This window comes from Anomaloglossus baeobatrachus, chromosome 2 (assembly GCF_048569485.1).
Source record: "Anomaloglossus baeobatrachus isolate aAnoBae1 chromosome 2, aAnoBae1.hap1, whole genome shotgun sequence".
Taxonomy (NCBI): Eukaryota; Metazoa; Chordata; class Amphibia; order Anura; family Aromobatidae; genus Anomaloglossus; species Anomaloglossus baeobatrachus.
In genome coordinates this window covers 319,915,393-319,942,162 of record NC_134354.1, presented here as the reverse complement: position 1 = coordinate 319,942,162, position 26,770 = coordinate 319,915,393, and the positions used below count along the sequence as shown (strand labels likewise).

At 45.4% G+C, this 26,770-nt stretch overlaps 1 protein-coding gene across 1 annotated transcript; it reads right to left on the bottom strand.

The window, feature by feature from the left end:
- Window positions 1-9,326: 9,326 nt before the first annotated feature.
- On the bottom strand, window positions 9,327-26,273 carry LOC142289730 (uncharacterized). Its single transcript, XM_075333659.1, has 3 exons — window positions 26,232-26,273; window positions 10,171-10,578; window positions 9,327-9,888 (listed from the first exon to the last, which is right to left on the bottom strand). The coding sequence occupies exons 1-3, from the start codon at window positions 26,271-26,273 to the stop codon at window positions 9,382-9,384; spliced, it is 957 nt and encodes a 318-aa protein (XP_075189774.1). The 3' UTR covers window positions 9,327-9,381.
- Between the last annotated feature and the right edge of the window lie 497 nt (window positions 26,274-26,770).

Genomic DNA, 26,770 nt, shown 5'->3' with positions numbered 1-26,770 from the left:
TCGCTGTTATCCCGCTGCGCATGCTGATAAGCGCTGCATTCTTGTATTTGACACCACAGCAGCGACCATCGCTACGACGCTGAAAACAGTGACGTAGGGCTGAAGGCAGGATAAGGGCGTGTTTTTGCGCTCTATTTTGCAACGCCCCTACGTCTCCGATTGGTGGTTACAACAGCGTTCCGATTGGGTACTTTGCCGAAGGCGTCACTGTGATTTCATTCTTTAAGTTCTATTTTTTGTTCTACGAGCTACATTCTCTGTTTGGCGTCGCTAGTGTGTCGTGTTTTCTGTATCTTTCATCAGACCTCTTATCAGACCTTGTATTTGAAAAGGTAGGTATGCTTTGAAATTGTTTTATATAGGATAGTACTTGTGTATACGGGAACAGTATTGTACTACTTGAATTCTTGTACTTAGGGAACCAATATTATAATATTTATATTCTTATACACAGGGAGCAGTAGTTATATTCTTGGATATAGTGGGCAATATTATAGTTGTATTCTGGGTCAGTATTATAGTAGTTATATTCTTGGATATAGGGGGCAGTATTATAGTACTTAGATTCTTGTATATAGTGGGCAGTTTTATAGTTGTTATATTGTTGCATATAGGGGGCAGTATTATAGTACTTTTATTCTTGTATATAGGGGGGAGTATTATAGTACTTACATTCTTGTATATAGTGGGCAGTTTTATAGTTGTTATATTGTTGCATATAGGGGGCAGTATTATAGTAGTTATAATTTTGTACATAGGAGCAGTATTATAGTAGTTATATTCTTGTATATAGGGGGCAGTATTATAGTAGTTATATTCTTGTATATAGAGGGCAGTATTATAGTACTTATATTCTTGTATATAGGGGGCAGTATTATAGTAGTTATATTCTTGTATATAGAGGGCAGTATTATAGTACTTATATTCTTGTATATAGGGGGCAGTATTATAGTTGTTATATTAATTTATTTACATAGCTGGAAGTATTATATTTTTTTATATTCCGGTATATAGGAATATACATACATATTGTTGAAAATTCTCTTATTTCGTTTTATTTTTGCAGTTTCACATCATGGATGATATGCAGTGTGCTGTTGTAGTTGCTGCAATGCTGGTGGAGGAAGCTCGGCGACAAGATGAGGCACGGATGCTAGAGAGGCGTTCAAAGCGAAAGCGTCGCATGTGGACCAGAGAGTGGCTGCAGAGGAGGTCCGAATTCTCACACATGCAACTTATCAGAGAGCTGCAGGAGAAGGATCCTCATGATTTCCGCAACTATCTGCGGATGTCAGAGGAATCCTTCAAAATGTTACTGGAAAGAGTTACGCCACTCATTCAACGAAAGGATACAAAGATGCGTGCTGCCGTCCCCCCAGATGAAAGATTGGCAGTCACACTGCGATTCCTGGCCACAGGACGCTCCCTCCAAGACTTGCATTTTTCTGCTGCTGTTTCAAGGTCCCTGCTCAGCGTAATAATTCCTGAGACATGTAATGCAATTGTTCGCAGTCTACGCAGTGATAATCAATTTCCTAAAACAGTGGAGGCATGGAATAAAATTGCCAAGGATTTTGAGCAGCTCTGGCAGTTCCCAAACTGTGGTGGGGCTTTGGATGGAAAACATGTGCGCATCACGCAACCACGGAACAGCGGATCCTATTTTTACAATTACAAGGGCTATTTCAGCCTCATAATGATGGCCCTTGTTAATGCAAACTATGAATTCATAAATGTCGATGTTGGCATGAACGGCAGGGTTTCTGATGGTGGTGTTTTGGAGCACACAGCATTTGGTGAGCATTTGCAGAACGGTGCCCTGCACTTGCCACCCAACTCTGAGACCACAGGAAACCTTAATTTTGTTTTTGTCGGCGATGAAGCCTTCCCACTTCATGCCAATCTTCTAAAACCGTTTCCACAAAACGCTCTTACGCAGGAAAGACGCATTTTCAATTACCGCTTGTCAAGGGCACGTCGGGTAGTAGAAAATGCCTTCGGGATCATGGCCAACCGCTTCAGACTTTTCCACACTCCGATTAACCTAAAGCTACAATCAATAGACTCTGTTGTTTTGGCCTGTTGCACGCTGCACAACTTCCTTCGTCGTCAAGATGTAAATGCGTACAGTCCGCCTGGTTTCGTGGACTCTGTGGAACCAACAAATGGGGAAGTGGTTCTTGGTGAGTGGCGTGCTAACGCTCCAACAATCGCAGGCCTTCAACCGGTCATACATGGCAGAAACAAGGATGATGCGAAGGCCTGCCGAGAAAACTACTGCCAATATTTTAACGGTCCTGGTGCTGTAAGTTGGCAGCAACAGATGTTATAGAGGCCTACTGAGCATTTTGCTGTCTATACTGTTTTTTTAATAATATATTTTTGTTGTCCATTTTATTTTAATCTTTCTGAATTTTATAATGTTTGCATTTGTTCAATAAAATGTTATATAAACTATTATGGTTGATGACTTTTATTACATTGACTGCCATTTGGACCAACAACCATTTAGGTCCTCTGTACCGATACCCCATCGAGTATAATTGCATGTCCGCTCTATTCTCCTTCCCATAATAGATTTGTAAATCAAAATGATACCACTAACACTTTATGCCATTGCTATACCCAGCAAAAAGTCATTGGGCCCCGGGACCACCCTCCCTACCTGCCCAGATGTACAAGATTATAACTACTATAATACTGCCCCTATGCACAAGAATATAAATACTTTAATACTGCCCCTATGTACAAGAATATAACTACTATAATACTGCCCCTATGTACAAGAATATAACTACTATAATACTGCCCCTATATACAAGAATATAACTACTATAATACTGCCCCTATATACAAGAATATAACTACTATAATACTGCTCCTATATACAAGAATATAACTACTATAATACTGCCCCTATATACAAGAATATAACTACTATAATACTGCCCCCTATATACAAGAATATAACTACTATAATACTGCTCCTATATACAAGAATATAACTACTATAATACTGCCCCTATGTACAAGAATATAACTACTATAATACTGCCCCTATATACAAGAATATAACTACTATAATACTGCCCCTATGTACAAGAATATAACTACTATAATACTGCTCCTATGTACAAGAATATAACTACTATAATACTGCCCCCTATATACAAGAATATAACTACTATAATACTGCCCCTATGTACAAGAATATAACTACTATAATACTGCCCCTATATACAAGAATATAACTACTATAATACTGCCCCCTATGTACAAGAATATAACTACTATAATACTGCCCCCTATGTACAAGAATATAAATACTTTAATACTGCCCCCTATGTACAAGAATATAACTACTATAATATTGCCCCTATGCACAAGAATATAACTACTATAATATTGCCCCTATGCACAAGAATATAACTACTATAATACTGCCCCATGTACAAGAATATAGCTACTATAATACTGCCCCATGTACAAGAATAGCTACTATAATACTGCCACCATGTACAAGAATATAAATACTTTAATACTGCCCCCTATGTACAAGAATATAAGTACTATAATATTGCCCCTATATACAAGAATATAACTACTATAATATTGCCCCTATGCACAAGAATATAACTACTATAATACTGCCCCCTATGTACAAGAATATAGCTACCATAATACTGCCCCATGTACAAGAATATAGCTACTATAATACTGCCCCATGTACAAGAATATAACTACTATAATATTGCCCCTATGCACAAGAATATAACTACTATAATACTGCCCCTATATACAAGAATATAACTACTATAATACTGCCCCTATGCACAAGAATAGAACTACTATAATACTGCTCCTATGTACAAGAATATAACTACTATAATACTGCCCCTATGTACAAGAATATTCCATAACTTTACATTCCATAATTCCATAACACAAAAATCCAATACACAAACATAAATCAAAGATTTAAATGCTATCTATGCCTTTTGCTATCTGACTCGGTTACAGCCGGGATCGCAGACGGGAACGCTACTATGACTCTGTGCTAGCTTTATTCAGACCGCTAGTTTCACAAACGGGAACGCTACTGTGACGCGGTTCGAGCGCCTCGTTGATAACGAGACCGCTAGCGGGATCGCTATTGCGACGTTGTTCAGAACGTGACGTGATGACGTTGCTCACGTCGCCTTTGAAGTCTGTTGGGCGGCGTACATGTTCTGTTAATGTTCAGAGGCGGGAACATGGCGGCTAGGAGTCGCAGTTCTCCATGGGGGCCTGTGGAGGTCCGTTATTTAGTAAAAATAATGGTCAAAAAAGACTATTTCTGCGAGGCACAGCATGACCATCCCATGCTTCATAAGCAGGCTGTGCTGAGGCTGATTAGTAGAGGCCTGGCCCGTCGATTTGGGGTGGAGCGATCCACAACCCAAATTAGGAAGAAACTGGCAGACCTGCGGTATAAGTCCAGTGAACTCCTCGCCAGCATCCGAGCAGACATCGAGAGGCGTCATGGTGAGTGCGGTTTAGCGGCTTTGGTCCTGTTCGTCTTTGTTTACCCATGAACAACCCATGGCTTTATGGTTCATGGATCATGGATATTTACCTGCTTATATTTAGACAGCAGCGCTGGAGAGAGGTAAATATAGAAAATCTTTTTATTAAAAAGACCCGTGTTTTCTCTGGTATTTGTCACACTGATGTCACACAGATCACATCAGTGTGCGATCCGTGTAACACCTGTGCTGCCAGTGAAAAAAAGGATAGGTGTGCGTGCAGGGCCACGAGGGGTCACACAGTCCGTAACTTACTGTTTGTGTATGAAGGATAGTATATATGTTATATACAGTATTGGGTAAAACCTCCTTCCTTACACAATGTGCCCGGGAGGCAGGTAAGGAGAGCTTCCTCGTTCCTGTGGCGTCACACGCAGCGATGTGTGCTGCCGCAGGAACGAGGAACAACTTCGTTACTGCTGCATTCACGATTTTTGAGAATGGACACCCATGTCGCCGATTAGCGTTTTTGCCCGTTTTTTCAACGATGCAAAATCGCTCATCGGAGTCACACGCAACGGCATCGCTAATGCGGCCGTTTGTGCGTCAAGATTTCCGTGAAGCCATCGACTTATATTTGCGATGTCGTGGTGTGTCAATCCCCCTTTAATGGTGTTGGACGCAGCTTACAGCAAGAAAAAGTGCTGTGAGGTTCCCGCAGAAAACATATGGGAACATTGACTGAAAAATCTGAAAAGTTCTGTCTGGTGGAAAAATGAAAGGTATTGAAAAAAATCAGTAAAACAAAAATAATCGAACACATGGGTGCTGAACGAGTTATCGAGGACCTGTCACCCACTCCCCACGCATGCATAAGTGCAGCAATGAATGCAGCATACATACTTTCATAACATGGACATTAACTGTGATATTCTTCCCCGACACTGGTGACCCAGCGATTACAATTGGAAAAACATGGCACAAAATGCCAATGACCAATCATTAAAATAAAAAAAAATAATCTTAATTTATATAAAATTTACAAAGAATAATAATACAATTGTGTAAAATATGAGGTAGTTTGGCGAGGACCCAAAGGAGGGGATTTATTTCTGAAACATATGCACTACAAATATACACACACATATGGCTTCTAAACTTGCTCACTCAGATATGCAACGAGATAAGAAGGATAGTCAGATGACTGGCCAATGCTCCAAACGCGATTAGAACAAGGTTGTTTGGAAAGCACAGTGTAGTTCAAATGCAATATATTGCAAAGAAAATAATCACATTATACCGAGATATCTAGTGTGCATATCAGAGGGACAAGGTGGCGAAAATGAGCTAATTATCCTTTGTAAAAGGTATGGTATGCAAACTTGATCATAGGTAACTTTCAGATAACTAAAAACTTCAATGCTCCTGGGGTAATGGGATTATTTACTCTTTGCATATATTAGGATTTGATCAACACTGTGCCAGTCTTTACAAAAACCATTTCGCAATAAACCATGCTGTGTAATCGCGTTTGGAGTATTGTCCATTGACCTGATTATCAGTGTTATCTCAGTGCATATCTAAAGAAAATAATTACATTATACCTAGATATCTAGTGTGCATATCAGAGGGTCAAGGTGGCGAAAAAGAGCTAATTATCTAACTTGATCATAGGTAAATTTCAGATACCTCAAAACTTCAATGCTCCTGGGGTATAATGGGTTTATTTTATCTTTGCATTTGAATCTCTGATTATCATTGTTATCTCGGTGCATATCAGAGTGACATTAGAAGCCTTGAGTACAAGCCATATGTTATACTATTTACAGAACAGAATAAAATAGAAGAATTTAAGTGATTGATTTTTGTGCCTTGTTTTTCCAATGAATGCAGCATGTTTGCTGCTTTGAGGCAAGTGGTCCCCATGTGTCTGGTGCCCCTAGAAAAAGGTTTGTCAAACATACGTAAAAAAGCAGGCTATACACGGGCTTTACATGCTACAATATATCTACCGATGTGTCGGCGGGGTCACGTTGTAAGTGATGCACATCCGGCATCGTTAGAGATATTGTAGTCTGTAAAACCTACATGCGATTACGATTAAACGAATAACCGGTCATCGCATACACGTCGTTCAATTACTAAAAATTGAACGTCTGGTTGCTCAATGTTCCCGAGACAGCACACATCGCAGTGTGTGACACCCCGGGAATGATGAACTGCAACTTACCTGCGTCCCGCTTCTTACGTATGGATGGTCGTATAGAAGGGTAAGTACTTGTGACAGGAACAAAGCATAGGTGCGACACGGTCAACAAATTTCAGTTGTCGCACATAAGATGGGGGCGTGTCACATCACATACGATATCGTATGCAGAATTGTATGGTGTAAAGTAGGCGTAAGCCATGGTGGCCTGGAGTTATGCGCTCAATAAAAGATTTCTCCTATACCTAGGACCACCTCCAGCTGCACAGGCAGCTCCACCATCTCCACCCTCTCCGGCTGTGGATCCACAATCTCCGCCAGCTCCAGCATCTCCTGCTGCGGAGCCATCATCCCCGCCGGCTCCAACATCTCCTGCTTCCGATCCACCACCTCCGCCTGCTGGGACACCCTCTCCTTCTCCAACCCCATCACCTGCTGCAACCCCATCACCTGCTGCAACCCCATCTCTTCCTTCAACCCCATCACCACCTTCTACCCAGTCTCCCCATACTTCTTCTAACGATGCCTTCTCCCCCGCATCAGTTGGTGAGTTTTGTGCAGGCTACCCTTCCTGTAATTTATGCACATATCATGGTGTCCCTACAAGTTGTAAAGGATACATGGATGTTTAAATGATGGTGGGCTGTCGTGTACTAATATTTGATTTGTGTTCCCTAGCCACAGGATCTGGTTGGGCCATCAGCGCCTCAGAAGAAGAAGAAGGTGATGAACCCCAGAACCGTAAGTGGTCAACCAAAAACATATACCTGACAGTTCGATGTTGGAACAAGGATGGTTAACTTTTCCCATTCCCTCCACAGAAATCCCCACACTACAGGACGTGTTGGATTCTCAACGCCATTTGTCAGAAGCCGTCCGGCGTCATGGCGAGCTGCTGGAACAGTTTTTGGCAGCCCAACAGCAGGGCCACTGAATGTTTGTGATTTAAATGTTTTTTTTGTTTTGTATGTCACATAAATATTTCTAGTTTATTTTCGCTGTTGCTTACATTTTTGGACAAAACTTTAAAACAGGGTTTGGGAACCTATTTACTGCCGGGGACCATTTGGAATTTTCTACCAACCAACGGGGGCCACACCAAATTATCAACTTGAACACGACCAGGCTATATTTGTTAAAATAATTAATAAAATCAGCCCCAGAGTGGTGGCTGGAGAGACTGTGATGTTCGGTGAGATTGATCATTTTGATTCTCACCACTACATTTCCATGTATGTCTTGGTCTGGAGAGGCTGGGGGCATACACAACACAGGAGAAGCTAGGGCATATACATCACAGGAAACACTGAGGCATATACATCCCAGGAGAGGCTGCGTCATATACATCCCTTAAGAGTATGGGGCATATACATCACCCTGAGCAGTAGTTGGCAGCACAAAGAGCACTGTGCCGCCCTGGCAAAACCTGGGTGTTACAGAGGTCTGCATACATGTTATTGATGCTGATTTAACCCTCCCTTGGGGAGGTTCCCACACACAAACACACACCAGCCAATCAGACCCCACTCACCCCCTCCCCACGAAAACAGGAGGACATCAAGACTGTAGAGTGGCAACAATTTTTTTTTTTTTTTTTTTTTCAATGATCTTGACTGTCCAGGGGAGGGTGTGTGTGTGTGTGTGATGTTACCTCTGAGACCACCTGGCTAGTCCAGGGCGTCACATAAGCAGCCCCTGTGTGGGGCTGGGGTGAGTGGTACTCACGGCCTCAGGAATGGGCCAGCCTCTTGTGGGACCCGAAGTGGACCAGGAGAGGGGTGCCAGCTGACGGGACCCAGTACGGACCAGTGTGAAAAGAAGACACATACCTCGGGCAGGAAAAGATCACCTGAATTACACACACGGGTGTGGGACCCGTCTTCACAGCAGCGGGCCGTTGGCACCTGTTACCAGCAACTTGGTTAATTACTGGACTGGGGTTAGTTATTGGTTTATACTGTGAGTACTCCTGCACCACCCGGTACAAGGCGAGGACTGTACCCGTCACTCTACAAACTACCTCTCCCAATTGGTCCGTGGGACTATAAATCCCCCTACCCGTGGAGGGTATCCCACCTAGCTGCCCCACACCATCAGTCCCGGGCACGGTCCCCAGAGGCAGTGGCGGTGCCACCACCTTATCAACGCAACCCACGGGTGGCGTGACAGACAATTCCCCCTACCTAATCCCCCTCTTTTTTGGGAGCTTGACATTACAGACCGGGTCACGACACCGGGATACCTGCAGAAGTAACCCCTTGGCCAGGATCTCATTTCCCCCCCAATCCCTGGGCAACACAGCAATAGGTGGCAGCACAAAGAGCTGTAGGTGGCATAACACAAACAGCACTGACAGTGACAGCACTAGAAGGCAGCAGGGAGAGCACTATGTTCCCCACCACAGCTTTAAAACAAAGAACCCACAAAAACATTCTTATTTAAGAAAAATAAAAAAACACCCACACACACACATTATATATGTGCATCTGTAGCGTTGTGCCATGATGGCGACCTTGACCTCCACCCAACCCTTTACCCCGTGAATAATGTTATGCAGAATTCATGAAAGCTGTACAAAAGTTTGAAATCAAAGACATTTTTTATTACAATTCCCTAACATTGCTTAAACAACAACAAAAACAGCATAAATATTATAACAAAAAACAAAAACTATAAATTTTGGTATTGCTTATTCGAGTCATTTAAATGTTGCCTCTGTGGGCTGAAAAATTGGTTCGTTGGGGGGAACATGGGATACTGTGCGGGGGGGTCATGCTGGAGGTGTGGTGGAGGCTCCATCCTCATCCATGGCACTTGATCCCATGAAGACTGTTGTCGATGTTCTACGTCACACACTTTTGAGGAGTCTGTCAGTTTCCCCTCTGCCGCCTTGTTGAGGGCCTCCAGCATGACCCTTTCGACATGAACTCTTTGTTTGTCATCCAGCTTACGGAGTCTTTCATCCGTAAGCTGGGCAAATCCGCAAATGGATGGTCTGCTGTGCTGATCCAGGATTTTCTTCGCCATATCCATAAGGTCTGTTGAAGATGAGTTGTTCGGCTGCCTCTTACGGGTCGAGGAGATCCGCCGCGGTAATGGAGCTTCTGCGGTCTCCTCGGAAGTCCCGGCAATTTCATCATCACCACCTGTCACTATTGGCCCAGCTTCACAACGATCCTGCGGAACAATAAAAATGATGTTAAAATCAGATATCATGAGCAGCAGGCACAGGGATACACATGCACTGGAAACTAATGGGAGGGGCAGACTAGTACTACAAGATATGAAATGTCATTACATGGTATGAAAATAGAGTGTGGAGAAACTAGCAAAGGAGTATACTTATCTGAACTGGAAGGGATACATTTTGAAATCTGCAACAGTAATCATAGAAAACCGTAGTAACTATTTTCAATTAAATAATGCCATGTACATCAAAAGTTTCACAAAGGTACTTACATCTCCAACTGTGGTGTCAGACCGGACCTCAGGCTGTGTTCCCGGACCCAAGGACAGCGATGTTATTGTCCGTGGTACCTCTTGGTCTCTTATGAAGGCCAGCAAATCGTAGTACCAAAGCTTTGGAACGTAAAGTTCCTCCGTTCCGGCACCAGATTTGCTGGCCTTTTCCACCTTATTTAGTTCCTTTTTATAAACGGTGCGAAGACCCTGGATTTTCTTTCGCACAATCTCTGTCGTAATGGTCTCCGTAGGGTTATGCCTCTGGAACAGTTCAATAAGCTGCTCATAGGCCTGCTTTTTCTTGTATCGATTGCTGTAATCGACAGACTTTATCTTCCACAAACAAGGCAGGGATCGATACATCTCAATCACCTCCCTTATGAATTCTTGTTTGTTGGAAGACATCTGAAAAAAAAGGAAATTAATGTATTACTAAATTGTTATAAACTAAGCACAAGAATATAGCTGCTATAATACTGCCACCTATGTACAACTACTTTAATACTGCTCCTATGTCCAATAATATAACTACTATAATACGGCCCCCTATGTACAAGAATATAACTACTATCATACTGCCCCCTATATACAAGAATTTAACTACTATAATACTGCCCCTATGTACAAGAATTTAACTACTATAATACTGCCCCTATGTACAAGAATATAACTACTATAATACTGCCCCTATGTACAAGAATATAACTACTATAATACTGCCCCTATGTACAAGAATATAACTACTATAATACTGCTCCTATGTATAAGAATATAACTACTATAATACTGCCCCTATGTACAAGAATATAACTACTATAATACTGCTCCCTATATACAAGAATATAACTACTATATTACTGTCCCTATATACAAGAATATAACTACTATAATACTGCCCCTATATACAAGAATATAACTACTATATTACTGCCCCTATGTACAAGAATATAACTACTATAATACTGCTCCCTATATACAAGAATATAACTACTATATTACTGTCCCTATATACAAGAATATAACTACTATAATACTGCCCCTATATACAAGAATATAACTACTATAATACTGCCCCTATATACAAGAATATAACTACTATATTACTGCCCCTATGTACAAGAATATAACTACTATAATACTGCTCCCTATATACAAGAATATAACTACTATATTACTGCCCCTATATACAAGAATATAACTACTATAATACTGCCCCTATGTACAAGAATATAACTACTATAATACTGCCTCTATATACAAGAATATAACTACTATAATACTGCCCCTATGTACAAGAACATAACTATATGTACAGCGGTATTGAATATATAACGTCAGGAATAGAAAAGCTATAATACTTCCCCCTATGTACATAGATAAATATAACTAAATATAACTATAATACTGCCACAATATACAAGAATACAGTTGCTATATTAATGTCACGATGTACTAGAATATTGGTATAATACTGCCTAAAAAAATTACTTACCTTTAAGTCAGGAGAATATTAAAAATCCAAGACGAAATCAACAAATTGAAAAAATCACTGCAACAAACTGCGTTCTGAAAAAGCTCAGGTAGAGTGAATGGAAGCGCTACTGCGTCGTCTTTTGTTTGATACGGTCACCCAATCAGGCGACGCTGTAGTGATGACCAATCGGAACAGAGGGGCGTGAAGAAAGACAACGCAAAGCGCTGTAGCGATCACCAATAGGAACAGAGGGGCGTGAAAAGAGATAACGCAAACCGTATCTAGGGGTTAAAACCACACCTCTGACTCGTCGTGCAATGACATGTCTGAAACCACACAACGACCGTCGACGTCGCTATGATCTCTGCTTCGTCGCTGCTTTATTTAGCATGTTTGACAGCTTACTAACGATCATCTATGGTCGCTGCAACGTCACAGAATATGGTGACGTTGCAGCGACGTCGTTGTCGTCGTCGTTATGTGTGACACCAGCTTAAGTGTGACGGTACCTTTAGAAGCATGGAATCATCAAGAATAGAGATGAGCGGTTTTGATCGGTCCATGATCGGGAATCCGAACATTTGCCCAAAAAATGCAAATATTTGTTTTGGATTGGTACATGTTCGAGGCTTTTCTAATATTTTAATATTACTTTGGCTACTGTAGTGGTGTTGTTTGATGAGTGGGGGATGTATTTTATAAGGGGAGAGATCAGAGGAGTGGCAGCTTTTTTTCTTTTTTTTCTTAACTTTATGTGTGGATGTTCCCTGCAGTCAATCAGGGCACAGAGAACATCCACAACTTACAGACACAAGGGCTTGTGTCATTGGCTGTCACATGTTCCTCTGCATTTAAAATGCAGACATGTGGCGTTGGTGCCATTTTGTGATTGATAAAGCTTAAGGAAGGTGCAGATGTTAGACAGCTTAATTATAGGTTTAATCACAGGTAGTTGAGAGAGATAGATAGAAGAATGATATTGTACAATAGAGAAGTGCAGTGTAGGGAACTTAGTTGTGTCTGTGTCACAAAACAGCATGTCATCATCTAGTACACTGCTGCGCATGCTCCAAAGTGGTACTTGTGCTTTGAAATACTGCACAATTAGTGCTACAGCTAGAAAGTGCTACTTGTGCTTTGAAATAGTGCACAATTAGTGCTCCAGCTAGAAAGTGCTAGTTGGGCTTTGAAGCACTGCACAATTGGTGCTCCAGCAATAAAGTGATAGTTGTGCTGTGAAATAGTGCACAAAGAGTACTCCAACTAGAAAGTGCTAGTTGGGCTTTGAAATAAGGCACAAAAACATGAATGAGATAGGCCGAGGTGGTGGTGGAAGGAGGAATAAGCGTGGTGGTCGAGGTGTACGTGGGGTAGATACCAAGTTTCCTAAAATCTCTACTGAACAAACACCGAATCATCCTAGGCAAACTAGGGCTGTGGAGTCGGTAATCCAAACCTTTGACTCCTACTCCGACTCCTCAATTCCTCTTGCACCGACTTCGACTCCGACTCCCACAAATATTGCTTATAGTTAAGTGAAAAATTTATTGTAGTACAATGTGAACATCAGACATTTAATCATTTTTATTATACAATAATCAAGATATTTAGATAGAACATAAAATATATTTATTGGAATACAACTTTAGAACACAAAAAACTGTAATAAATTGTAAATATGTAATACACTATGTAATATACAGTAGATTACATATATATCTTGTGTATATATTACATATTGTATTACATATTTACAATTTATTACAGTTTTTTGTGTTCTAAAGTTGTATTCCAATAAATATATTTTATGTTCTATCTAAATATCTTGATTATTGTATCATAAAAATGATTAAATGTCTGATGTTCACATTGCACTACAATACATTTTTCACTTAAATATAAGCAATATACTAAATGTTATTATTTTGTATGTTTTTGTTGAAAACTGTTTTTTGCCACTTACAAAGTGTTACATAGTGTATTACATAGTGTTATGTGGCAAAAAACAGTTTTCAACAAAAACATACTAAATAACATTTGTGCAGTCTATGAATTTGTTCTAAGAAATAGAATTGCCTCCATTAGATCCTCCTTCGCAGATGACGTCAAATCTGACCTAATAATTTTAAGGCTAGAAAACAACCTCTCTACAGTAACTTGGGTTGGAGGCAAAGCCGTAACCACATCGGCAACATCTCTAACAATTTCCGGGAATAAAGGAATTGCCTCATGCACAGTCAGTTTTGATGAATGGTTGAATTTTTCTATTTCTTTGAGAGAAAGTGAAACATTTTACTGAAATCTGGTCAATCTGCTTGTTATAGGAGATGGAGTGAAATCTTTTTCCTTGCAGCAACGCTTTGCCTGCTTCATGTCATCCAAATATTTGTCAAAGTTAAACTCCTCATCTGATGAGGATGAAGATATGGCAGCAGTAGCACTGTCAGGCCCCAAGTCCTCTTCTGCCTGGCAGTCCTGTAGCCCTCATCCTAACTGCTCCTCACTCAAAGCTTATTTTCCTTTAGTAAGCTGTTGATCATCAATCAGTATATGATGTCTTGGGTCCACATAAACAGCTGCCAGAAGAATTTTATTTTCCAATAGCTGTGTCTCTCTCCATTTCATTGAAGCAGAAATGCCATCTGGGATTAAACCTCCTCTTTGGGACAGGCAAAATAGAAAGTTATTCCACTCCCTTATGAAAATGCCAGGAGTGAAATCCTCAGCTTGTAATTTTTTAGTCACGGTAAATGGGTGATTAAGCAATTCCTTCAATTCAGCCACCTGTGTCCATTGACCTTCATTTAAGGTTACTTGAGGATTCACCATATCTATAAGAAATTATTTTAGTTCAAGCAATCGCTTAGTCATTAAATAAGTGCTGCCTCACTGAGTGGCTTGATCAACAATTGCCCCTTTCCCAGCCCATCTCTTCAAGATGGAATCAATTTTAGGGGTTCTGGTGGCAATAACCAATTTCCTCACTTTTCCAATCAGATTTCCAGCATGTCCACCCAGTTTCACACATCCAGCTTTTCGCCGGTTTGGCGGATGCGGCGCACGCTAGTACAGTACGATACCGTACAGTGGCAGCGCCGCAACTTCCAGGTCACATGACAGCATGTGACCGGCGTTTGTCGCGCTGCCACTGTATTGTATACACTGTACTGGAGTGCGCCGCATCCGCCAAACCGGCGAAAAGCCAGATGTGAGAAATCAAGGTCCCTCTTGCAGACTATCTCTTATTGCCAGCTGCAGCATGTGCACAACACAGCGCATGTGATGAATTTGAAAGTGTGTTGAAGCAGCTTCAACAAGATCATCTAATCCTAAAATATCATTTTGCTGTTCTTCTGTTGTAATATCTGTTTATTCCTCAGTTACATGAACAGCACTGTGGCTCCATCTCACACATACTGAATCCTAAATTTACTTCTAGCTGTTGTTCATTACTCTCATTCATCAGTTTAATTGTACTTATCATGTTTGAAGCATTGTCCGTTACAATAGCAAGAACCTGTTCTTTTTTTGAGTTTGTAATCTTGCAGAACTTTTTCCACTAAGGCCTGGAGAAACTGGCTGGTGTGATGAGCTTTAGTATCTTTTACTGTCAGTGTCTTGGTAACAATTTCTTTCTTGTCTCAAACATATCGAACGTTGATGGCAAAATAATTCAGTGAAATGCAGTGACTCTGGGCATCCCAGCAAAGGCAATGGGTTTCAAGATAGGACATTCAGACACATCGTTTTGTGAGGAACCGTTTTTGTGCTCAAAAACAGATCCTCACAAAAAATGAGCATATCAGCTTGTGGCGGTTTTATAATCTGCTTTTGCTATTGAAAGCATTATTTATGAGCGCAAAAACCTTTCAGGTGATGTGGTTTTTTAAAAAGCTGATCTGCTTTTGCAGCTGACAAACGTATCCTCAAAAAACGCAGCAAAAATGCTGTGTGTGAATGTAGCCTTAAGCGGGCTTGCTACGAGATCGCTACAGCGATCTCATTGGGGTCACGGATTTTGTGACCCACATCCGGTCGCTGTAGCGATCTCGTTGTGTGTGACACCTATGAACGATTTTGCATCGTTACAAAAGCGTGCCAAATCGCTCATCGGTGACATGGGGGTCCATTCTCAAATATCGTTGCTGCAGCAGTAACGAAGTTGTTCCTCGTTCCTGCGGCAGCACACATCAGTACATGTGACACCGCAGGAACGAGGAACCTCTCCTTACCTACCTTCCGCCCGCAATGCGGAAGGAAGGAGGTAGGTGGGATGTTCGTCCCGCTCATCTCCGCCCCTCCGCTTCTATTGGGTGGTGGTACAGTGATGCAGCTATGACGTCGCTGTGACGTCGCTGTGACGCTGAATGAACCGCCCTCTTAGAAAGGAGGCATTTCGCCGGTCACAGCGACGTCGCAGGACAGGTAAGTAGTGTGACGGGTCTGGGCGATGTTGTGCGCCATGGACAGCGATTTGCCCATGTCACACAACCGATGGGGGCGGGTACCCACGCTAGCGATATCGGTCACGATATCGCAGCGTGTAAAGCGGCCTTTAGATCCGTAATAGAACAGCCATTTATAGGACATTTCATAACTTTCCCAAATTCCTATGAAAAAATATTCAGTACATTCTGCATTGCACTACTGTCCCCAATTTATTATTTATTTTAGGAGTCGGAGTCAGTGCATTTTATACCGACTCCGACTCCACCAAAATGAGCTCCGACTCCGACTCCACGACTTCGACTCCACAGCCCTGAGGCAAACACAACTGTTATGTTACTGGGCAGGCTACCACACTCTCTTTGTCAGCCACACCGGTGTGCAATTTGGAGATGAGGGCCAGAATGAGCATGTGGTACAGTATCTAGCAAGTGTTTTATCAAAATCCTACACTAGACCAAGGAAATCATAAATAAGTGGCTACTACTCATAAATGACACAAAACCTACAAGAAATACGAGTGAATAAGCCAAATAACTAAAAATATATCTTTATTAGAACAATCCATAAAAACATACATGCATACAAACATGAGGTCACTAGCAGATAGCCTCAGGTAGTTAAAAACAGGTTTTTTATGAAATGCATAGTGCAAAAAAATTGTATGAGTGAAAAAAAACTGGTTGTCAAGGGGCCTAAAATCAAAAGGCCCCGTCACACACAACGAGATCGCTAACGAGATCGTTGCTTTATCACCGTTTCCATGACGCAGCAGCGATCTTGTTATGTGTGTCACCTACCAGCGATCAGGCCCCTGCTGTGAGATCGCTAGTCGTTGATGAATGGTTGGGACCATTTTCTTCAAAGGCGATGTCCTGCTGGGCAGGACACATCACTATGTTTGACACCCACCAACGCCCTCCTAACATGGTGCAAATGCCCGCCGAGATCGTTATACAGGTCGCTGATCGTTACTGCATCGTTGGTAAAATCTGACAGTGTGATATCTCACCAGCGAACTCCCAGTGACTTACCAGCGATCCTTATCAGGTCACATCGTTTTCGGGATCGCTGGTAAGTCGTTAAATGTGACGGGGGCTAAAGGCTGAAGAAAAACTTCATACGTGGAAAGATGAATAATTCATATAAACAATTAATAATGATGACGGCTCAGGAAAAAACACATATATTGTGTAAGATGATAATAAACAATCGATGTCCGTAAGCAAGTAGATAAGGAAATAACCTAAAGTAGACTTTAGCGATGCTCCAGCGATCCCACCAGCGATCTGACATGGTCAGTATCGCTGGTGCGTCGCTACATGGTCGCTGGTGAGCTGTCAATCAAGCAGATCTCACCAGCGACCAGTGACCAGCCCCCAGCCAGCAGCGACGCGTGGAAGTGACGCTGCGCTTGGTAACTAAGGTAAATATTGGGTAACCAAGCTTGGTTACCCGATATTTACCTTGGTTACCAGCACACACCGCTTAGCAATGGCTCCCTGTACTCCTAGCCAGAGTACACATTGGGTTAATCCATTAACGACCTTTGACGTACTGAGTACGTCATGATGACATGGTGCTAAACGACCCATGACGTACTCAGTATGTCATGGCGAAATCGCGGTCCCGGAGCCCCGGGGAGTGAAATTTGTTTAATTAAACGGTAGATTCGGGAAGGAGGGGACCTCTGCCTGACCTCAGGAGGGGTGGTGCCTCCTCCCCGAACCTACAGAGGCTGTGATTGGCTGACGAACGCCGCTCAGCCAATTACAGCCACTGTAATGTTCCAGCCATTGAAAATGGCTGGAACATTGAAATCCAGCCCTGATCAGTGCTGCTGTAGCACTGGCCATTGGCTGGAGCTGGGTGATCGATGCTTCACCCGCCCCCAGCTCTGATTGGAGAGACCGGTCTTGTGACCGCTCTCTCCAATCAATGTGGATCTGCGGCCTGTGACCGTCCCTGGAAGCCGAGGAGAGCGGTAAGTTGCTGTCCCCGCAGCCCGCCCCTGTCCCCGATCGCCCCGCCGCTGCTCCCGATCCACCGCTGTCCCCGCCGCTGTCTCCGATCGCCCCGCCGCTGCTCCCGATGCACCGCTGTCCCCGCCGCTGCTCCCGATGCACCACTGTCCCCGCCTCTGCTCCCGATGCACCGCTGTTCCCGCCGCTGCTCCCGATGCACCGCTGTCCCCGCCACTGCTCCCGATGCACCGCTGTCCCCGCCGCTGCTCCCGATGCACCGCTGTCCCCGCCGCTGTCTCCGATAGCCCCGCCGCTGCTCCCGATGCACCGCTGTCCCCGCCGCTGCTCCCGATGCACCGCTGTCTCCGCCACTGCTCCCGATGCACCACTGTCCCCACCGCTGCTCCCGCTCCACCGCTGTCCCCGGCGCCATGCTCCCGCTCCACCGCTGTCCCCGCCTCCGCTCCCGATCCACCGCTGTCCCCGCCGCCATGCTCGCCACTGTCCCCGCCGCCGTCGCACCCACCTTTTTCAGCCGCTGCTGCCCCCGAATCGGCCCCCACTGTTCCCGATCGGCGGCCGCCGCCTCCTCCTTCATCGGCTGCCCCATCGCCACACCTCCTATCCCTCTATGTGCTGCAAGACACCCTCCCCCCATGTGGGGGGAGGGTGGCTTGCAGCACATGTGGGGGGAGGGTGGCTGGCTTGCAGCACATGTGGGGGGAGGGTGGCTGGCTTGCAGCACATGTGGGGGGAGGGTGGCTGGCTTGCAGCACATGTGGGGGAGGGTGGCTGGCTTGCAGCACATGTGGGGGGAGGGTGGCTGGCTTGCAGCACATGTGCTGCAAGCCACCCTTCCCCCACATGTGCTGCAAGCCAGCCACCCTCCCCCCACATGTGCTGCAAGCCACCCTCCCCCCACATGTGCTGCAAGCCACCCTCCCCCCACATGTGCTGCAAGCCACCCTCCCCCCGGGGCCCCCCCTCCTCCATGTGCCATCTCTCTCTCCCATCAGACTCTGCCCCCCTCCCCGATCTGCTGCCTGCTCTCTCCCATTTTCCATCTACTGCCCCCTCTCACCCTCCTCGATCTGTTGCCTCCTTCATCTGCTGCCTCTTCTGTCTGCTGTGATCCTGCTGCCTAGATCCATCCTGTAAGGTAGGTATCCCCATCTCACCTCCCCCCCCATCCTCTGCCGCTCCTCCATCCGCTGCGCCATTTCCCATCATCCATCCTCTGCGCCCTTTCCCATCCTCTGCCGCTCCTCCACCCGCTGCGCCCTTTCCCATCTTCCATCCGCTGCGCCCTTTCTCATCTGCCGCCCCGCCCTCTTGCATCGCATTATCCAGCGCAGTTGCTCACTTCCAGACTGCAGTGGATGATGCGATGCGAGACTCGTGCATTGCTCTCACGTTTGGCACTGGTCTTAGTGGCAGGCGCTCATTTTTTTTTTTTTTTTACTAATGTCTGTAATTTTTATTTCACCAAACTAATTTTTTTTGTATGGGGGGGGGTCTAGTTTCCAAAATGGGATCACATGTGGGGGAGCTCCATTGTTTAGGCACCTCAGGGGGTCTCCAAATGAAACATGGCGTCTGCTAATAATTCCAATCAATTTTACTGTGAAATGGCGCTCCTTCTCTTCTGAGCCCCGCCGTACGCCCAAACAATTGATTTCCACCACATATGAGGTATCGTCGTACTCAGGAGAAATTGCACAATACATTTTATGGTGCATTTTTTCCTGATACCCTTGTGGAAAAAAAAGCTACTTGTTTGAAAAAACAATTTTGTGGTAAAAAAAAGAATAAAATTTTTTCACGGCTGAACATTACAAACGTTTGTGAAGCCTCCAGGGGTTCAAAGTGCTCACTAAACAGCTAGATGAATTCCATGAGGGGTCTAGTTTCCAAAATGGGGTCAATTGTGGGGGAGCTCCATTGTTTAGGCACTTCAGGGGGGTCTCCAAACGCAACATGGCGTCCGCTAATAATTCCAACCAATTTTGCTGTGAAATGGCGCTCCTTGCCTTCCGAGTCCTGCCGTGCGCCCAAACATTTGATTTCCACCACATATGGGGTATCTGCGTACTCAGGAGAAAATGCACAATACATTTCATGGTGCATTTTTTCCTGATATCTTTGTGATAAAAAAAGCTACCTGGTTGAAGCAACAGTTTTGTGGTAAAAAAATTTTTTTTTCTTTTCACGGCTCAACGTTATAAACTTCTGTGAAGCCCCCAGGGGTTCAAAGTGCACATCAAACATCTAGAAAAAATATTTGAGGGCTCTAGTTTCCAAAATGGGGTCATTTGTGGGGGAACTCCATTGTTTAGGCACCTCAGGGAGTCTTCAAACCCGACATGGCGTCCGCTATTGAGTGCAGCTAATTTTGCACTCAAAAATTCAAATGGCGCTCCTTGCCTTCCGAGTCCTGCTGTGTGCCCAAACATTTGATTACCACCACATATGGGGTATCTGCGTACTCAGGAGAAAATGCACAATACATTTTATGGTGCATTTTTTCCTGATACCCTTGTGATAAAAAAGCTACCTGGTTGAAGCAACAGTTTTGTGGTAAAAAAATTTTTTTTTCTTTTCACGGCTCAACGTTATAAACTTCTGTGAAGCCCCCAGGGGTTCAAAGTGCACATCAAACATCTAGAAAAAATATTTGAGGGCTCTAGTTTCCAAAATGGGGTCATTTGTGGGGGAACTCCATTGTTTAGGCACCTCAGGGAGTCTTCAAACCCGACATGGTGTCCGCTAATGAGTGCAGCTAATTTTGCACTCAAAAATTCAAATGGCTCTCCTTGCCTTCCGAGTCCTGCTGTGTGCCCAAACATTTGATTACCACCACATATGGGTTATCTGCGTACTCAGGAGAAAATGCACGATACATTTTATGATGCATTTTTCCTGATACCCTTGTGAAAATACTAATTTTTATGGCTAAAGTAACATTTTTGTGTTAAAAAAGTAAAATTTTCATTTTTTCGTCTACATTGCTTTGGTTGCTGTGAAGCTCCTAAAGGGTTAATAAACTTTTTGGATGTGGTTTTGAGCAGAGTGAGGGGTGCAGATTTTAGAATTGGGTCACTTTTGGGTATTTTCTGTCGCCTAGGTTTCTCAAATCACTCCAAATGTGATGTGGTACCTAAAAAAATTTTTTTTTGTAGATTTTGTTGGAAAAATAAGAAATTGGTGATGAACTTTGAACCCTTCTAACTTCCTAACGGAAATTTTTTTTTTTTCAAAAATTGCGCTGGTGTAAAGTAGACATGTGGGAAATGTTATTTAGTAATTATTTTGTGTGACATATCTCTCAGATTTATGGGCATAAAATTTCAAATTTTGAAAATTGCAAAATTTTCAAAATTTTCGCCAAATTTCCGAACTTTTCACAAATAAACGCAAAACATATCGGCCTAAATTTACCACTGACATGAAGTACAATATGTCACGAAAAAACAATCTCAGAATCGCCAGGATCCGTTGAAGTGTTCCAGAGTTATAACCTGTCAAAGTGACACTGGTCAAAATTGCAAAAAATGGCCGGGTCTTTAAGGTGAAAACAGGCTGGGGGCTGAAGGGGTTAATAAGCAAACTTCTTTGCTTATTTACTTGATGTGTACTCCAGCTACGTGTGCTGGGAGCAGGGAGCCAGCGCTGGCAGCCTGAGAGCGGCGGAGGCTAGTAACCAAGGTAAATATCGGGTAACCACGCAAAGCCCTTCGCTTGGTTACCCGATGTATACCTTAGTTACCAGCCTCCCCAGCTGTCAGAAGCCGACTCCCTGCTGCCTGCACATTTAGATCGTTGCTCTCTCGCTGTCAAACACAGCGATGTTTGCTTCACAGCGGGAGAGCAACGTCCAAAAAAATGAACCAGCACTGTGTGTAACAGGCAGCGATTTCACAGCAGGGGCCAGATCGCTGCTCAGTGTCACACACAGCGAGATCGCTAATGAGGTCACTGGTGCGTCACAAAAACCGTGACTCAGCAGCGATCTCGCTAGCGATCTCGCTATGTGAGAAGTACTCCTTACTTTAGGTTATTTCCTTATCTACTTGCTTACGGACATCGATTGTGTATTATGATCTTACACAATATATGTGCTTTTTCCTGAGTAGTCATTATTATTAATTGTTTATATGAATTATTCATCTTTTCACTTATGAAGTTTTTCTTCAGCCTTTGTTTCTAGGCCCCTTGACAACCATTTTTTTTTTCACATACCATTTTTTTGCACAATGCATTTCATAAAAAACTTGTTTTTGACTACCTGAGGCGATCTACTAGTGACCTCATGTTTTTAAGCATGTGTGATGCCCTGGCAAAACAAGGTAGTCACAGATAGACCCTCGCACAGCACTGTCCCTCATTAGGAAACACACAGCCGACCAGAAAAACCTAGTCACCCCCTTAGGGACAGTCAGAAATACCAGTGGGCATGACCAGGCGGTTGGGACACGCCCACCCAGGGGTCTAGGCAGCCCGGGGTGGGAAGAGCAGCAGTTGAAGTTCAAGGTCAGATTAAGCTGTAGTTGAGTCAGAGAGGAGGTCAGGCCTGTGTGTCAGGCCTGAAGTTGACTGACAGGTACCATGGTAGGAGCCCTGGTGCCTTTGGCTGGGAGGCAGACGGTTGTCTCCGTCAGCAGGAGTCGGGAAGATGGCGAGGTGGAACCGAGGTGGACCGGGACAGGGTTGTAGTCCACCGGTACTGACACGGGGAACCGACCTGGAAACCGGAGCACAAAGGGGGGTACTCGGACCCTGAAGCCAGGACCGGAACCAACCGGGGCTGGTTAATTCACCGATTGAGGCCAGCACTAGAGGTCCTGTCCCACCCAAAGTCCCTCATAGAAGACAACAGCCCACCGATAGGGATAGGAGGTCACCACCAGGGCCCATAGATCCCACGGGCCAGCGTCTGCAGGCACGGCACCTTAGGCCACATCCAGCCGGGAGCGGACTCCTGAGTTTCACACTAGGAAGTCTAACTTACACAAAACAGTGCAGGAAAAGGATAGAGACTACCAACCGGGTGTGGGACACGAATGCAACCAGCCGCGGCTCCGGCCCCATCACCTTGGTTTACTAGAGACTTGTGTGGTTTCTTAACCGTGAGTACACAGACACTCCCTGTGGTCGCTACCCCCTGTATGGAGGCACCGGGTCCCGGGGTTACCATCCCTACCCACGGAGGGGTTAACAACTTGCTGCACAACATCTCCCCCGGGTGCCCCATAACAGCAGCGGTGGTGTCCCACCTCACCACACACCGTGGGTGGCGTCACGAACCTAATACGGCCTAGCCCGTGCATCTACGTCCCCCATTTTATTCAGCATGTCCGCGAGACCCCCGGGTCTGGAGACCCTCGAGCCACCCACCGGAAGGTCCAGATCCGAGCAGCAACGGCTGCTGGCACAGGGGCGGCACACCCTGAAACTTGGCGTCATCAACAGGATACTTACCCATCCACTTACCTTGTGGAAGTGCGCCTTGTATTGGACAGTAAGCGGTGATCTGTTGCAAAATTTTCAGAAGTCGCTATTTTTGGGCGCGAAAACTGCCATTCAGCGTCTTCTTCCCCGAGAAAAGGGCGCGAAAGCCGAATCCCCGCCCTGTGGGAACGTAGCCGGAAAGTGAGCCGGAAGTTGAAAAACGAAACTTACCAGCAAGAAAAAGAAGTGCTGGCAAAAGACCAAGGGGGAGCAGCGGGAAGATGTCTGCGCCTAACCCAGATGAAGGAGTGGTGCCACCGCCGGAGCGGCAGTTGTAGCTGATGACGGAAATGTGACGGCTCTCGCTCCGGTCACAGGAGTGGGGGGAGCCGTGGCCCTAGTGGTCACCCAGGTGATTCCGATCTCCTTGCCATACGTGCCCGGAGATGCCTGGCTACCCCAGTACGATGGGAAGCCCAATGCCCTGCAGATGTTCAGGAAGAAAATCTGCACCATCCTTGATTTGTATGCCATGACGGGCAAGCAGCGTGCAGCTGTGGTACTCGGGCAGCTGACCGACCCCGCTGAGCAGGAGGTGGAGACTTGAGCAGACGCCGACCGGGTCTCGGTAACCACCATCTTTGATAAGCAGCAGGTTGCTTTTGAAACCCGCACTGAAGTGGAGCTACGGATGCAATTTTATAACTGCCACCAGTGCCCGCAGGATAGTATCCGGGACTACGCCTTAAGGCTACAGACGGCCCTACGCACATTGAAGCAGGTGGACCCTATCACTGAAGCTGAGAGCAACAAAATGCTGGTGGAGCAGTTCCTGCAGGGGCTAGGGTACACCGAAGATCGCAAACAACTTCTCCTGTGGTCTCTGGAGCACGCAGACCGTGCCATTAAAGCACTACAGGCGGTCGATGCTGGTGCCCCCGACCCGCTATATTGGCCAGCTGACACCGCTCCCGTCTCAGTAGCAGCCCCCTTGTCGGCCCTGCTGACTCCGGCATCAGCAGCCGGGGCTCCGAAGGACCTGTTGTCACAAGTCCAGCGCCTGAGTGATGACGTCGCTAGGTTCCTCGCTGCCTTACAGCTACCATCGAAAGCCAAGCCAGCAGAGAAGATATAGCTCACCGACAGCCCAGGGGATGTCCAGTGGATGCAGCGGAGGAGGAACAACAACAGCCGGTATGGACCACCCATCTGCTATAAGTGCAACGAGACTGGTCACTACTCCCACCGGTGTCCTTTAAACGAGCAACCCCTGAGGCCAAGGGCCAATCCTCAGGAATAGACCCTCAAGGCCCAGCTGACTGGCGGGATTCGTATGTTGGAGATCGCCCCATCATCACCTTTGCCGTGGACGGTATCCCGACCCTACGTCCTTCTTGACACCGGCTCGCAGGTAACAACTATTCCCCATGTACTGTACAAGCAATACTGGTCTGACAGTGAGCTCACCCCCCCGGACGCTAGTTTGACCATCATTGCAGCTAATGGACTCCCCATGACCCAGGTGGGGTTCAAGGAGGTGACCTTGAAGGTGGGGCGGGTGGAGCTGAAACATCAAGGGTTAATTGTAGAACAGAATGACCCCAGTGACCGTAACCCCAAAATGGTCCTGGGGACCAACGTGATTGAAAAGTGTATGGGGGAAGTGCTGCATCTATTGCAACAACTGCCTATCATGGCAGGGGGAGGCCAGCAGAGGGCTCTGCAACGTGAAATCCGGGCCCTCCTGCAGCGGCAACAGGTGAACATGTCAGGTGGAGAGATTGGTGGTGTGCGAGTGATGGATGTAGCGCCTCTAGTGGTGCCTCCGCGGAGTGAAATGATGATTTGGTGCAGGGCAGCAGTAGGTCCCAGGGGACAGGATTACCCGGCAGTGGTGGAAAATCTGCCTTCCGAGCACTGGCCCACAGTAATGGCAGCCAGAGGGGTGATTGATGTCAAGAAAGGACGAGTGCCCGTGAGAATGATGAACTGCAGAGAGGAGGAGGTTAGGCTACCCTGCTACGCCACCACTGCTAGATTATTCACCATAGACGCAGACGCCATCCATGCAGCAACTTCCCGTATCACCACAATACAGCCAGGTAGTGACAACCCACCCAAGCAGCTAGAGGAGTGGTTGCGGGAGTTACATGTCGGCACCGAATCCACGCCTACATATCACAGTTAAGGGTGTACCGAGTAGTGCAAGAGTATGAGCAGGAATTCAGTAAACACCCGTTAGATTTCGGGAGGGTCAAGGGGGTTCAGCATCATATCCCCACTAGCACACATCCACCTATCAAGTAAAGGTATAGGCCGATTCCACCTGCACATTACCAGTGCGCCAAAGACATGTTGAGGAACATGAAGGAGGCAGGGGTCATACAGCTCCGTTGGTCCTGGTAAAGGACGGCACCATGAGAATGTGTGTGGATTACCGGAAGATTAATCAGATAACGCATAAAGATGCGTACCCTCTTCCCCGCATTGAAGAATCGTTGGCCGTGTTGAAGACAGCTAACTATTTCTCCACTCTTGACCTCACTAGCGGTTACTGGCAGGTGTCGGTTGCAAAAGAAGACCACGAAAAGACCGCATTTGCCACCCCGATGGGGCTCTGCGAGTTCAACAGTATGCCTTTTGGGTTGTGCAACGCCCCAGGAACCTTCCAGCGGCTCATGGAAAGCTGTTTGGGGCATCGTAACTTCGAGACAGTTCTGTTGTACCTGGATGACTTTATCGTCTACTCTAAGACATACGAAGCCCATTTGGAACACCTCGCAGAAGTGTTTGAAGCCCTTTCCAAATATGGGATGAAGTTGAAACCCTCTAAGTGCTATCTGCTGAAGCCCAGAGTGCAGTATCTTGGGCATGTGGTGAGTGCCGAAGGAGCGGCCCCGGATCCCAAGAAAATCACTGCCATACAGAGTTGGCTGCAGCCTACCACGGTTAAAGAGGTGCGGCAGTTCCTGGGCCTGGTGGGTTACTACCGTCGCTTCATCAAGGGTTACACCAAAATTGCTGCCCCCATGCAGGACCTCCTCGTGGGACAGACCAAGAATGGCATAACTCCCGGGCCCCCGTTTGCCTGGGGTGAGAAGCATGAGGAATCCTTTCAGCAAATGAAATCAGCCCTAACTGGAGAAGAAATTCTGGCCTATCCTGGCTATAGTCTCCCGTTCATTCTCTACACGGACACCAGCAACGTAGGCCTGGGTGCTGTCCTGTCTCAGATGAAAGATGGCCGTGAGAAGGTGACTGCCTA